Source organism: Artemia franciscana, chromosome 16 (genome assembly GCF_032884065.1).
Source record: "Artemia franciscana chromosome 16, ASM3288406v1, whole genome shotgun sequence".
In the NCBI taxonomy this organism is placed as follows: domain Eukaryota; kingdom Metazoa; phylum Arthropoda; class Branchiopoda; order Anostraca; family Artemiidae; genus Artemia; species Artemia franciscana.
Window position 1 is genome coordinate 25,127,793 of NC_088878.1, and position 15,747 is coordinate 25,143,539.

The 15,747-nt window shown below is 38.3% G+C and overlaps 1 protein-coding gene across 1 annotated transcript in view; it reads right to left on the reverse strand.

Moving 5' to 3' along the window:
- Positions 1-5,375: 5,375 nt before the first annotated feature.
- LOC136037264 (probable cytochrome P450 49a1) overlaps positions 5,376-15,747 on the reverse strand; it is a 42,172-nt gene continuing 31,800 nt past the window's right edge. The window contains 2 exon segments of the mRNA XM_065719898.1: positions 5,376-5,482; positions 5,485-5,629. Coding sequence (XP_065575970.1) covers positions 5,391-5,482; positions 5,485-5,629 — 237 coding nt within the window. The 3' untranslated portion in view covers positions 5,376-5,390.

The following is a 15,747-nucleotide window of genomic DNA, read 5'->3' on the forward strand; positions in this document are numbered from 1 at the left end:
TTTTAAGAAATATCAACCCACCAAAGCTTTGCAATGGCACGCGACTTGCCATAAAAAAAACAATGGAAAACCTAATAGAGGCCACAATCTTGACAGGGCCTTTTGAGGGTGAGGCTGTTCTTATTCCTCGCATTCCCATGATTCCAACGGATCTGCCTTTTCAATTTAAAAGATTGCAATTCCCAATTCGATTAGCATTTGCAATCACCATTAACAAAGATCAAGGTCAATCATTAGAAAAATGTGGTATAGATCTTAATACTGATTGTTTTTCCCATGGATAATTGTACGTTGCATGTTCGAGGGTCGGTAAACCTGACAATCTATTTAAATGCAGCGACAATTGGACAGCGAAGAATGTTGTATATTCGTAAGTTTTACGCAGTTAATTTGTATTGCATCTATCTATCTATCTATCTATATAAAAACGAGTTGTGTGTATGCATGTTTGTTTGTTTGTAAAAAGAGCGTTTGCATATGACCTCATTATTAGTACATACGGCTTTGTATATGCACAGACAATGGGAAAGCCAAGAATGTTGTATATTCGCAATTTTTACGTAGTTTGAAACACATATATAAATCTATCTTACAGACCGGGACATCGGGACACAAATGACGACCGGGACATCGACACATAGGGAATATAAATGACGACCGGGACACTCAAAGAGAAAGCGACCGGGACACAAGGAATTTTCGATTAGCAATCACCATCAACAAAGCACCGGGACACAAATGACGACCGGGACACAGGGAGTATAAATAACGACCAGGACATAAGTAAAAAAAAACTAAAAAAAACTAAAAAAAGGTAAAAACTACAAAAAAACTAAAAAGAAAAAAAAACTAAAAACTAATAAAAAAACAAAAAAAGGTAAAAAACCAAAAACAACTAAAAAAGAAAAAAAAATAAAAAAAGGAAAAAAATGACGACCGGGACACAGGGAATATAAATGACGACCGGGATAAAGGGACACAACTACAACGGGGACGCCGAGGGGCACAGGGGGATATATAAATGACGACGGGGGACACAGGGAATGTTCGATTAGCAATCACCATCAACAAATCTCAAGGGCAATCATTAGAATCATGAGGTATAACTAAAAAAGCTAAAAAAAGGTAAAAAAACTAAAAACTAAAAAATAAGACCAATTCAAAAACGAATGTATATACAGACCGGGACACCGGGACACAAATGACGACCGGGACACCGGGACACAAGGAATATAAATGACGCCCGGGACACTCAAAGAGAAATCTCAGACTGGGACACCGGGACACAAATGACGACCGGGACACAGGGAATATAAATTACGACCGGGACAAAGGGACACTACTACGACGGGGACGCCGGGGGGCACATGGGGATATATAAATGACGACGGCAACAAAGGGAACGGTCGATTAGCAATCACCATCAACAAAGCTCAAGGGCAATCATTAGAATTATGAGGTATAGATCTGAATACGGATTGTTTTCCCATGGACCCTTATATGTTGCATGTTCAAGAGTCGGTAAACCTGACAATCTATTTATATGCACAGACAATGGGACTGCAAAGAATGTTGTATATTCGCAAGTTTTACGTAGTTAAAACATATATATATATATATATATATATATATATATATATATATATATATATATATATATATATATATATATATATATATATATATATATATATATATATATATATATATATATATATATAATATATATATATATATATCTATATTCACAGGTGGGGACATAGGGACACAACTACAATGGCGCGTAACGACTTACGCGCGCGGGGGGGCTTGGGGGGCGCGAAGCGCCCCCACCAACTAGGTGTTGGGGTGGCGCGATGCGCCACCCCAAAAGCTAGTATATATATATATATATATATATATATATATATATATATATATATATATATATATATATATATATATATATATATATATATATATATATATATATATATATATATATATAATTATATATATATAAAAATATATATCTTTCTATATTCACAGGTGGGACACAACAACAATGGCTTGTAAGTCGTTACGCGCCATTGTAGTTGTGTCTTTTTATCCTCAAGCCTTAAAAAGATTGTCAGATGAAGGGTAAATGGAAATCAGCTTTGATTAACATACACACAGTCGTTCTACTAAATACAATCTTCATATTGTAAGGAAACTATAAAAAAAAACTTGTTTTTGTGTTGCAGTTGTTAACTATATTGTAGAAAGAGAGGTGCAAAATTCAGTTTGTGAATATTCAAGAAACGTTATTTCAGTAATTTCAAACGGGGTCTAATTATGCAACCAGATACACATTCTGAAACTCGTTAATCTCCTTGAGGAGCACAAGCTAGAGTTTAGTAGTACCCAACTATTTTTTTTTCAATCTCGCCCAACCACTTTCATTAATAAGTAAGTAATCATTCATGGTGATGCCATTATTCATGAACAAGCTATCTATCTATATATATAAAAAGAAGTTGTTTGTGTGTCTGTCGACTGACGTCATGTTTGTGTGTCGACTGACGTCATGTTTGTCGACTGACGTCATTATGAGGATTGAGCTGTATGTCGTCATGAAGATGTTTGTCGTCTGACGTCATGTTTGTCGACTGACGAAATTAAAGACCGGGACACCGGGACACAAATGACGACCGAGACACAGGGAATATAAATGACCACCGGGACACTCAAAGAGAAATTAAAGACTGGGACAGCGGGACACAAACAATGACCGGGACATATAAATGACGACCGGGACACTCAAAGATAAATTACAGACCGGGACACAGGGAATATAAATGACGACCGGGACGCTCAAAGAGAAATTACAGACTGGAACACTGGTATCTATATATAAGAATGCGTTGTATGTCTGTTATGTCTGTTATAACGTAATAGAGGCAACAATCTTGACAGGGCCCTTTTGAGGGTGAGGGGGGGGGATATATAAATGACGACGGGGACACAGGGAATGTTCGATTAGCAATCACCATCAACAAAGCTCAAGGACAATCGTTAGAAAAATGCGGTATAGATCTGAATACGGATTGTTTTCCCATGGACAATTATTATGTTGCATGTTCAAGAGTTGGTAAACCTGACAATCTATTTATATGGACAGACAATGGGACAGCAAAGAATGTTTGCGAGTGTGCAACATTCTTGCGGGACAAATGTTTGCGGGACAACATGTCCCGGTGTCCCTGTCGCCATTTGTGTCCCGATGTCCCGGTGTGTAATTTCGTCAATCAACAAACATGACGTCAGTCGACACACAAATATGACGTCACTCGACACACAGACACATGGACAACTTATTTTTATATATATATACTAGCTGTTGGGGTGGCGCTTCGCGCCACCCCAACACCTAGTTGGTGGGGCGCTTCGCGCCCCCCAAGCCCCCCCGCGCGCGTAAGTCTTTACGCGCCATATTAGTTACGCGCCATTGTAGTTGTGTCCCTGTGTCCCACCTGTGAATAGAGATAGATATAAATATATGTTTTTAACTACGTAAAACATGCGAATATACAACATTCTTCGCTGTCCCATTGTCTGTGCATATAAATAGATTGTCAGGTTTACTGACTCTTGAACATGCAACATATAATTGTCCATGGGAAAAACAATCCGTATTCAGATCTATACCTCATTATTCTAATGATGTGTCCCTGTGTCCCGGTCGTCATTTATATTCCCTGTGTCCCGGTCGTCATTTGTGTCCCGGTGTCCCAGTTTGTAATTTCTCTTTGAGTGTCCCGGTCGTCATTTATATTCCTGTGTCCCGGTGTCCCGGTCGTCATTTGTGTCCCGGTGTCCCGGTCTGTAATTTCTATTCGAACAATCCCTGTGTCCCGGTCGTCATTTATATATCCCGCCTGTGCCCCCGGCGTCCCCGTTGTAGTTGTGTCCCTGTGTCTCGGTCGTCATTTATATTCCCTGTGTCCCGGTCGTGATTTGTGTCCGGGTGTCCCAGTCTGTAATTTCTCTTTGAGGTTCCCGGTCGTCACTTATATTCCCTCTGTCTCGGTCGTCATTTGTGTCCCGGTCTGTAATTTCTCTTTGAGTGTTTTTTCTTTTAGTTTTTTTTTTTAGTTTTTTACCTTTTTTCTTTTTTCAGTTTTCTTTTTCTTCTTTATTTTTCAGCGTCACTATGAAGTACATATCGACGAACCTTTGTTTTTTTAACTTAAATCTGGTAGGCATTGATGACCTTATCCAAGTCAAAATCCCAAACCCAATCATCATCGCTATCATTTTCAGTTTTGATATGTTTTGACTCTCGCTGTCCAGGTGGATTTTCATCTAACTGCGCGGTTTTGCGTTCTTTAGCCGCAAGCCTGTTTTCTTGCTGTTCTTGTGATTCCTCGGAACGCTTTCTTTTCTTACTTTCTCTATCAGCAGCAAGTTTTTTGGCATAAACTCTTTGAGCAGCTTCCTCGGCTGTTGCCATTGTAGGTTCTTCAGTCATTTTACAATTAAACATTTTTCCGTGAACAAATGTCTTAAATACCGTTAATGACGTCACCGTCAAAGCAAAAATGACGACAACTAATTTCATGACGTCAGTCAACACAGAAACATGACGTCACCTGATCCACAGATCCACACACAGACAACTTATTTTTATATATATAGATAGATATATAGATAGATGTCCCGGTGTCCCGGTCGTCATTTGTGTCCCGATGTCCCGGTATGTAATTTCGTCAATCAACAAACATGAGGTCAGTTGACACACAAACATGACGTCACTCGACACACACACAGACAACTTATATATATATATATATATATATATATATATATATATATATATATATATATATATATATATATATATATATATATATATATATATATATATATATATATATATATATATATATATTCACTGGTGGGACACAGGGACACAACTACAATGGAGCGTAACGACTTACGCGCGCGGGGGCTTGGGGGGCGCGAAGCGCCCCCCCCCCCAACTAGGTGTTGGGGTGGCGCGAAGCGCCACCCCAACAGCTAGTATAATAATAATAGTAATAGCAAAAAATTAGTATATAGCAAAAAATTTCCGATGTGTACCAATACAGTTCAGATTCTGTTAAGGTTTCTGTAGTTATTTTATGTATGTCTAGGACTTTGTAAAGGCTCATTTTCATATTGGTGGCCCAGCTTCAGGTCAATTGATGGTAAAAATATTGAACCTGAAATTAGAGTTGAAAGATCCATTTTTATAGCCATCTAGACTCTATGCAGAATAGAGACAATTTTTTTTTAAGATTCGACTGAATCTTTTTTTAGACTTTTCTAGGAAAAACTGGGGAAAACATGCTTTAAACCAGGAAAGTAAATCAGGAAAATTACGTCCGTCAAAACTTAGCTGATACAATTAGTAAATATACCTTTGTTGTAAGTAGCCACATTTCTTGTTCAGCTAATCTTCTTCCAATACACATTCTTGACCGAACCCAAAGGGAAGAAGCGTGTAAGGATGAGATTTTGCCGCTAAGGAACTATCCTTAATCCATCTTTCAGGTATAAAATCATTCGGCTGTTGAAAATGTTTTTCAAATCTGGCGATAAGCTGATGACAGCAAAGAATCATAGTCTGAAAATAAAAAAAGTAAAGGTAAAATTATAAATCTAAAGCGTTGACAATAACGTAAATACGGCAAATATATAAGGAATAAAGATCATCCAAAGCCATTCTTGACCCACAGGGCTTCGACAGTTGTCAGCTTGTTAACGTTTCAGTCGCCCGGTCTTTGTTATGGGGACGGGTATCAAGTCGGTCGCTCAACCTTGCTGATGGGATCAAACCCTGAGACTAGCTCCTACCAACCAAAAAAACTAAGTTTTTTTTTTAGTATAGGCCTAATTGTATCAATCTGTTTTAAACTATAAATTGTATTAAAGATTATCTAAAAGTCTAATACATTAAACAAGTTTAATACAGCAATATTACATTATGATAAAACAAAAGTCAAGGAAAAAACTGCAAAATTTTATAAACTGTAAAAAATATTCAGGATGTCTTAGTAACATTTTCACTTTATGAATTGAAACTAGATACATTCCTAAAAAAATTTAAATGATTTTTCTTTTGTCTTATAATTTACACAACTCTATACAATAATATTGCTAAATACCACCTTGTGACGGTGCAGTGGATCAGATCTTGTGCCAAATCTAAAGGCACTCAGGTTCAAATCTTACCGTTGCAAGGAAGTACGCTTTATCTATTAAAATGTTTAATACTATCATTATTTGCAAATACCATGATTACACCTGTAGGTACAACCTAATAAAAGACAAGCCATAGTCACCAAAAGTTGAAAAAGGCGTTCAGAAAAAATGCCAAATGAAAATAATAGTAAAAAAGACCTCTTTGTAGTTTTTGGTTTAGTAGCCTTTGGTAGCAAGTTACTAGGGACCCAATTTTCGAACGTCAGAAATTGCCACTAACAATATCAGCTACGCCCAAAGAGAAACTTACGAAATATGTTGCTGAACTCGCAGTAACTCAGGTGGACAAGAAAGAAGAAGAAAGGGCTAAGGAAATGAGAATTGAGACAGCAGAAACCTCAGGGAAAGTGGAGGTGGGAGAAAATCCCTTTGAGGAAGAGGACAAAACACCAAAGTAAGTAAATGAAAAGGCAGTGAAAGAAAAAACGTAATGATGATATTAAACACACTCCTGTTGGTTACCTCAATCTTACCTTCTACCACAGGCACTGGATTTCAGTTCAGGATCATCCTAAACTATTGGTTGAGGAAGTTATATCCAATGATCGGTCTCTGCCAACCAATGAGGCAATGGCAGAAGTAGCTAAATTCATACTTGTTCCTTTCACATTTGGAGTGGTTTTGAAAGCTATTAAACATTGAATAACAAAATTCGAATAATCATAATCCAATAATCCAATAATCATATTATCGAATAATCATATTATTGGCTTGAAAATCAAGACAAGTTGCTGCAACCACGATATTCTGCAGATACGGCATCTTTTTTTGTTTTTCTTTTTTCTTTTACTCAGATAGCAGGGCACTAGAACAACATAGAGAGCTGTTTAATGATTCATTCTAAAGGAAATTGTTAGGGTTAAAACCGTTTTTATAATTAAAAGATTATTTTTTTAAATTATACTAAAGCTTGGGTTACCAGTCTTCCTAAAATTTATTCGGTTTTACAAAAGGGGACATCTTCTGAATGAGGCGCCAAATTTTGATATTGCACACTGTAGTAAATTCAGTATGTGTATGAAATACATGCTTGACTTTTAAATCCCCCCCCCACCCAAAGACAAATCTTAAGTTTAATCCATAACAAAATCGTCCCGAAGTCTGTTCGACTTTTTTCCCTCGCACGGTACGTAGTCAAAATCCGAACCAGCTTTTTGCAGAAGTTAATACCAAGTTTAAAGGATTCTTACCCCGCGTTCAATAGAGTTTATTCCAATTAATTCCAATGAACTATTGAGTAGGCACAACTATTGTACTGTATTGTAAATATTGTGTTTTTTTTTTTAAATGAGAGAGATTGATTTGAAGTTTGAGTTGATTATGGTTATGCTGTGATTTTTAATGAAATATATATTTTTACTTGTTATTGCCGTGCGTCTACAAAATTGTAAAGTTTTTTTCGGTGCGGCAGCATTTTGTGAAAGATGTGTTTTGGTTTTATATGTGAAAAAATTAAGAATAATAAAATATATATATATATATTGAACGTGGTTCTGGTTCGTAATTGCGCCAATAATTTCTAATATGTAAAAGGATGGGACTGCAGCTCATTGAGAGCCTTGAAACACAGTAAGAAAATAATAATTGCAAGAAGCATTTTGTGACACAAATTTATTAATTATAATTCCTCATTGGATGCCAAACTAATTTTGGGGTCTAAAGAAAGAGAGACAGAGAGAGAGAGAGAGAGAGAGAGAGGAGAGAGAGAGAGAGAGAGAGAGAGAGAGAGAGAGAGAGAGAGAGAGAGAGAGAGAGAGAGAGAGAGAGAGAGAGAGAGAGAGAGAGAGAGAAGAGAGAGAGAGATTTTTATAAGGGATTGGTATAGCTTAGTATAAATATAGATAAGTCTGTCAAATGGTTTTAGAGATGTTTGAAACCTAGTAAAGAACAAGCTACAGCATATAGAAACTAAAAGTTCATAAAAGAACGAACTGTTACCCATAGTAAATCATAAATTTTCTAATGAAGATCCAGGTTGCAGTGGTAGCAAGATTATGGTAAAGAACGATTTCCAGCACGAAGTCATTAATTAGTTTTTGGAAGGAAAATTATGGCAGAAGCCTACATGGTATTATAGTAAGCTACAAGTTTTAACAAGAGCTAAGAGCTCATATGGCACTTGTGACGAGGCAAGAAGAACTAAGAGCCAAGAGATCATATGGTATGAGCTCCAACAAAATTTTATGAATCAATAGATTGATTTAAAAAGGAAAATAAGAGGCTTAATGCCGGTCAGGATTTAAAATAAGAGCTCTGAGTCACGATGTCCTTCTAAATATCAAAATTCATTAAGATCCGATCACCTACTCCTAAGTTATAAATACCTCATTTTTTATGGCACTTGGTATTAACCAAGTGACATATAGCAATCGCTAATTCTGTCGGTCTGTCTGTCTGTCGTTCTGTCTGTCTGTCGGTCTGTCAGTCCTGGTTTGGCTACTTTAGGCACTTCCAGGTAAGCTAGGACGATGAAATCTGGCAAGCGTATCAGGGACCGGACCAGATTAAATTAGAAACAGTCGTTTTCCCGATTTGACCATCTGGGGGGGGGGAGTGGGGGCCGGTTAATTCGCAAGAAATAGAAAAAATGAAGTATTTTTAACTTTTGAGCGGGTAATTGGATCTTAATGAAATTTGATGTTTGGAATGATATTGTGTCTCAGAGCTATTATTTTAAATCCTGACCGCATCTGATGACATTGGGGGGAGTTGGAGGGGGGAAACCTAAAGTCCCGGTTTTGCTACTTTAGGCACTTCCAGATAAGCTAGGACGATGAAATTTGGCAAGCGTATCAGGGACAGGACCAGATTAAATTAGAAATAGGGAGTTGGAGGAGGGAAACCTAAAATCTTGGAAAACATTTAGAGTGGAGAGATCGGGATGAAACTTGATGGGAAAAATAAGCGCAAGTCCCAGATACATGATTGACATAATCGGAATTGATTGGCTCTCTTTGGGGTAGTTGGGGGGGGGGGGGGAGTAATTCTTAAAAATTAGAAAAAATGAGTTATTTTCAACTTACGAACGGGTGATCGGATCTCAATGAAATTTGATGTTTAGAAGGATATCGTGTCTTAGAGCTCTTATTTTAAATCCCGACCGGATCTGGTGACGGGGGTGGGGAGTTGGGAGGGGGAAACCTAAAACTTGGAAAACACTTAGAGTGGAGGGATCGGGATGAAACTTGGTGGAAAAAATAAGCACAAGTCCTAGATACATAATTGACATAACTGGAACGGATCTTCTCTGTTTTGGGAAGTTGGGGGGGGGGGGGGGCTAGGGTTAATTCTGAAAAAAATAGAAAAAATGAGGTATTTGTAACTTACAAAGGAGTAATCGGATCTCAATAACATTTGGAAGGATATCGTGTCTCAGAGCTCTTATTTAAATCCCGACTGGATCTGGTGACATTGGGGGGAATTGAGGGGGGGGGCTAAAATCTTGGAAAATGCTTAGAGTGGAGGGATCGGGATGAAACTTGGTGGGAAAAATAAGCACAAGTCCTAGATACGTGATTGACATAACCGCAACGGATCCGTTCTCTTTGGGGGAGTTGGGGAGGGTTTAATTCTGCACAAATTAGAAAAATGAGGTATTTTTAAACTGACGAAGGAGTGATCGGATCTTAATGAAATTTGAAGTTTGGAAGTATATCGTGTCTCAGAGCTCTTATTTTTAACCCTGACTGGATCCGGTGACATTGGGGGAATTGAGGGGGGGACCTAAAATTTTGAAAACGCTTAGAGTGGAGGGATCGGGATGAAACTTGGTGGGAAAAATAAGCACAAGTCCTAGATACGTGATTGACATAACCGGGACGGGTTCGCTCTCTTTGGGGGAGTGAGGGCGAGGGTTAATTCTGAAAGATTAGAAAAATGAGGTATTTTTAACTTATGAGTTAAGAAGGAAACATGTTTGAGAAGGAAGCATGATAAGAATACAATATGCATAACAATTGTAGCAAACAGATTTTGCATGGAACTCCCTATATTTTACCCCCCCCCCCTTAATGTGTAAATATACAGTCGAAATTATATATTTCCCCTCTATTCTCCCAATGCGTCTCTCTTGTTTCATACCTTGTACTTATTAATTGAATTAACTGTTTAAAAGAAGAACCGGAAAACAAGTGATGGGTGACAGAATGCATTGGTTTTATATAATTTGGACTATATATTTGCTTTTTAGGGGAAGGTGGGTTGGCGGTAAAGTATAGGGGAGATCCATGCAAAAGGTGTTAGCTACAGCTATTGTGCGTATTATGACATGTTTTCTTAACATGTTTCCTTCTCTAGGCTTATACCCCTAAGCTGTAACTATTGCTGACGAAATTGGAATTCCCTAAGAAGCAAAGTCCTGCGGATGTAACTGTTCCAGTCATCTATGCAGTCAGCACAGTAAAGGGAAAATATTTTTACACTGTGACAGTCATCAATGATGATTTTACATTCATGAACTTAGCTATTGACTTTTAATTAGTTCCCATGTCCTTTGGGCACAGACAACGCGGACCCCAGTTATTGCTCACCTGTTTCAAAGGCCGCCTTTTCAAATGCGCAATTTAAATACGTATTTAAAACGTTTTCCACGAGTTTAATGAGCAGGTCATTCAAAGAATCTATGTCAAAAGATAAGGATAAAATTGTAACTGAAATGTATGAAAAAATTCCTACCTATAGCGATAATTCAAAAGGGCAAGGTAATCATTTTTGATATTATTCTAAAGTCGGGTGTTGAATATTTCGATAGCCTTGCAGACTCAAAGGACTGCAGGTACATACACAGGCTCTTGGCTCTTTTTTTAGGGGGGGGGGATTAACTTAAAGAACAACAAAAATTGGTTTTATTAGGCCTTTTGAAAGAAAATTAATGGTACTTATGTATTATACCTAACACACTCAAGAAGTGTAGTTACGTTAATCATAATGAAATACGCCAAAACATGATGTAAATATAATACTTTAGTTTATACAATAAGTATAATTTGGGCTATATATTTGCAAATTAGGGGGGGGGGGGGGTAGAGAATATATCTCAGAAATGGGTTAAAAACCTAACCTTACCCCCACCCCCCTGATGTACACATATTTGGCGCAAATCATACAATTCCAGTGCATTCTGTCTCCTGTCATTTGTCCTTGTGGCTATGAAACAGGTTTGGTCAGATCGTACATTCAGCTAACAGCTCGACTGTTTGGTATGTTACATGGCCTAAGTAACAAATTATTTTATGGTCTTTCCAAACATCAGGGTGGTTTATCTGATACGCTGAATCTGATGGTGTGATTTTCGTTAAGATTCTATGACTTTTAGGGGTTGTCTCCCCCTATTTTTCAAAATAAGGCAAATTTTCTCAGGCTCGTAACTTTTGACGGGTAATACTAAACTTCATGAAACTTATATATTTAAAATCAGCATTAAAATGCTTTTCTTTTGATGTAGCTATTGGTATAAAAATTCTTTTTTTAGTTTTAGTTACTATTGAGCCGGGTCGCTCCTTACTTCAGTTCGCTACCACGAATTGTTTAATCATTTTGGCATTTTTGCAAAAGATGCAACTCGAAGCCATATTTATATAATTACATTTAAGACTCCTTGCGGATCAAAACTTACCAGGATACAAGACCTCTAGGGTGACCGCAATAACCGCAATAACTCACTCCAGCACTGAGTTGTTAGTTTCTGTCAGTTTCTGTTTTTCTGAAAAACAGAAACAGTACCGATGCCTATTTCATATACGGTATAATTTCAGTTCGTTCTAAATTTTAATGTCGTTCCTTACTTTCAGTTAAAAAAACTTATTTCTTTTTGTGGCACTTGGTATTAACCAAGTGACATATAGCAATCGCCAATTCTGTCGGTTTGTCTGTCTGTCTGTCGGTCCCGGTTTTGCTACTTTAGGCACTTCCAGGTAAGCTAGAACGATGAAATTTGGCAGACGTATCAGGGACAGGACCAGCTTAAATTAGAAATAGTCGTTTTCCCAATTTGACCATATGGGGGGGGGAGAGTGGGGGGCGGTTAAATCGAAAAAAATTGAAAAAATGAAGTATTTTTAACTTATGAATGGGTGATGGGATCGTAATGAAATTTGATGTTTGGAATGATATTGTGTCTCAAAGCTCTTGTTTTAAATCCCAACAGGATCTGATGAAATTGGGGGGAGTTGGAGGGGGGGAACCTAAAATCTTGGAAAACACTTAGAGTGGAGGGATCGGGATGAAACTTGATGGGAAAAATAAGCACAAGTCCCAGATACATGATTGATATAATCGGAACGGATACGCTCTCTTTGGGGTAGTTGGAGGGGGGGGGGGGTTATTTCTGAAAAATTAGAAAAAATGAGGTATTTTTAACTTACGAATGGGTGATCAGATCTCAATGAAATTTGATATTTAGAAGGATATCGTGGCTCAGAGCTCTTATTTTAAACCCGACCAGATCTGGTGACATTGGGGGGGGGGAGATGGGAGGGGAAACCTAAAACTTGAAAAACACTTAGAGTGGAGGGATCGGGATGATACTTGATGGAAAAATAATCACGAGTCCTAGATACATGATTGACATAACCGGAACGGATCCGCTCTCCTTGGGGTAGTCGGGGGAGGGGTTAGTTCTGAAAAATTAGAAAAATGAGGTATTTTTAACTTACGAGTTAAGAAGGAAACATGTTTGAGAAGGAAGCATGATAAGAATACAATATGCATAACAATTGTAGCAAACAGATTTTGCATGGAACTCCCTATATTTTACCCCCCCCCCTTAATGTGTAAATATACAGTCGAAATTATATATTTCCCCTCTATTCTCCCAATGCGTCTCTCTTGTTTCATACCTTGTACTTATTAATTGAATTAACTGTTTAAAAGAAGAACCGGAAAACAAGTGATGGGTGACAGAATGCATTGGTTTTATATAATTTGGACTATATATTTGCTTTTTAGGGGAAGGTTGGTTGGCGGTAAAGTATAGGGGAGATCCATGCAAAAGGTGTTAGCTACAGCTATTGTGCGTATTATGACATGTTTTCTTAACATGTTTCCTTCTCTAGGCTTATACCCCTAAGCTGTAACTATTGCTGACGAAATTGGAATTCCCTAAGAAGCAAAGTCCTGCGGATGTAACTGTTCCAGTCATCTATGCAGTCAGCACAGTAAAGGGAAAATATTTTTACACTGTGACAGTCATCAATGATGATTTTACATTCATGAACTTAGCTATTGACTTTTAATTAGTTCCCATGTCCTTTGGGCACAGACAACGCGGACCCCAGTTATTAAAATACTTAAAAAATACTTAAGCGGTGAGATCAGGATGAAACTGGATGGGAAGAATAAAAACCTGTCTAAGATACGTGACTGACATAACCGGACCGGATCTGCTCTCTTTGGTGGAATTGGAGGTTGGGAGGGGGAAGTAATTTTGAAAATTGAGGTATTTGTAACTTACGAAAGGGTGACCAGATCTTAATGAAATTTGATATTTAGAACGATCTTGTGCTTTAAAGTTCTTATTTTAAATTCCGACCAGATCCCATGACGATGGGGGAGTTGGAGGGGGAAACCGGAATTCTTGGAAAACGTGAAAATTGGGGAATTTTTATCTTACGAATAGATGATCAGATCTTAATGAAATTCGATTTTTAGAAAGAATTCATGTCTCAGAGCTCTTATTTCAAATCCCGACGAGATCGTTTGACATTGGGGGGAGTTGGAGGGGGAAATCTTGGAAAAACACTTGGAGTGTAGGAATCGGGATGAAGCTTGGTGGATAGAATAAACAAATGTCCTTGATACTTGATTGACAGAATCGTACTGGATTCGCTCTCTTTGGGGGAGTTGGGGGGAGGGGTTCAGTGATTTGTGAGTTTGGTGCTTCTGGACGTGCTAGGACGATGAAAATTGATAGGCGTGTCAGGGAGCTGCGCAATTTGACTTAATAAAGTCGTTTTCTCAGATTCGACCATCTGGACGGGCTAAAGGGAGAGGAAAAATTAGAAAAAATTAGGTATTTATAACTTACGAGTGGGTTATCGAATCTTAATGAATTTTGATATTTAGAAGGACATCGTGACTCAGAGCTCTTGTTTTAAATCCTGACCGGCATTAAGCCTCTTATTTTCGTTTTTAAATCTATCTATTGATTCATAGAATTTTGTTAGAGCTCATACCATATAATCTCTTGGCTCTTAGCTCTTCTCGCCTCGTCACAAGTGCCATATGAGCTCTTAGCTCTTGTTCTAATTTTTCCTCTCCCTTTAGCCCCCCAGATGGTCGAATCTGGGAAAACGACTTTATAAAGTCAATTTGTGCAGGTCCCTGACACGCCTACCGATTTTCATCGTCCTAGCACGCCCAGAAGCACCTGAATCGCCAAATCACTGAACCCCTGCCCCCAACTCCCCCAAAGAGAGCGAATCCAGTACGGTTCCGTCAATCACGTATCAAGGACATTTGCTTATTCTATCCACCAAGCTTCATCCCGATTCCTCCACTCCAACTGTTTTCCAAGATTTCCCCCTCCAACTCCCCCCAATGTCAAAGATCTGGTCGGGATTTGAAATAAGAGCTGTGAGACATAAATTCCTTCTAAATATCAAATTTCATTAAGATCCGATCACCTATTCGTAAGATAAAAATACCCCAATTTTCCCGTTTTCCAAGAATTCCGGTTTCCCCCTCCAACTCCCCCTAATGTCACAGGATCTGGTCGGAATTTAGAATCAGAGCTTTAAAGCACAAGATCCTTCTAAATATCAAATTTCATTAAGATCTGGTCATCCTTTCGTAAGTTACAAATACCTCAATTTTCAAAATTCCCCCCCAACTCCACCAAAGAGAGCAGATCCGGTCCGGTTATGTCAGTCACGTATCTTAGACAGGTTTTTATTCTTCCCATCCAGTTTCATCCTGATCTCACCGCTTTAAATATTTTCTAAGATTTCCGGTCCCCCCAACTGCCCCCCCCCCCAATTACGCTCGACCCGGTTGAGATTTAAAATAAGAGATCTGAGTTACGAGATTCTTCTAAATATGAAGTTTTTTATGAAGATCCGATCACTCCTTCGTACCCCCCCCCCCCAATAGAGCGGATCCGTTCCAATTATGTAAATCACGTATCTAAGACTTCTGCTTATTTTTCCCACCGCGTTACATCCCGATCCCTCCAATCTAAGCGTTCTCCATGATTTTAGGTTTCCCCGCCCCAATTCCCCCCAATGTCACCAGATCCGGTCGGGATTTAAAATAAGAGCTTTGAGACGCGATATCCTCCTAAATATCAAATTTCATTGAGATCCGATCACCCGTTCGTAGGTTAAAAATACCTCATTTTTTCTAATTTTTCAGAATTAACCCCCCCCCCAACTACTCCAAAGAGATCGGATCCGTTCCGGTTACGTCAATCATGTATCTAGGACTTGTTCTTATTTTTCCCACCAAGTGTCATCCCGATCCCTCAAATCTAAGTGTTTTCCAAGT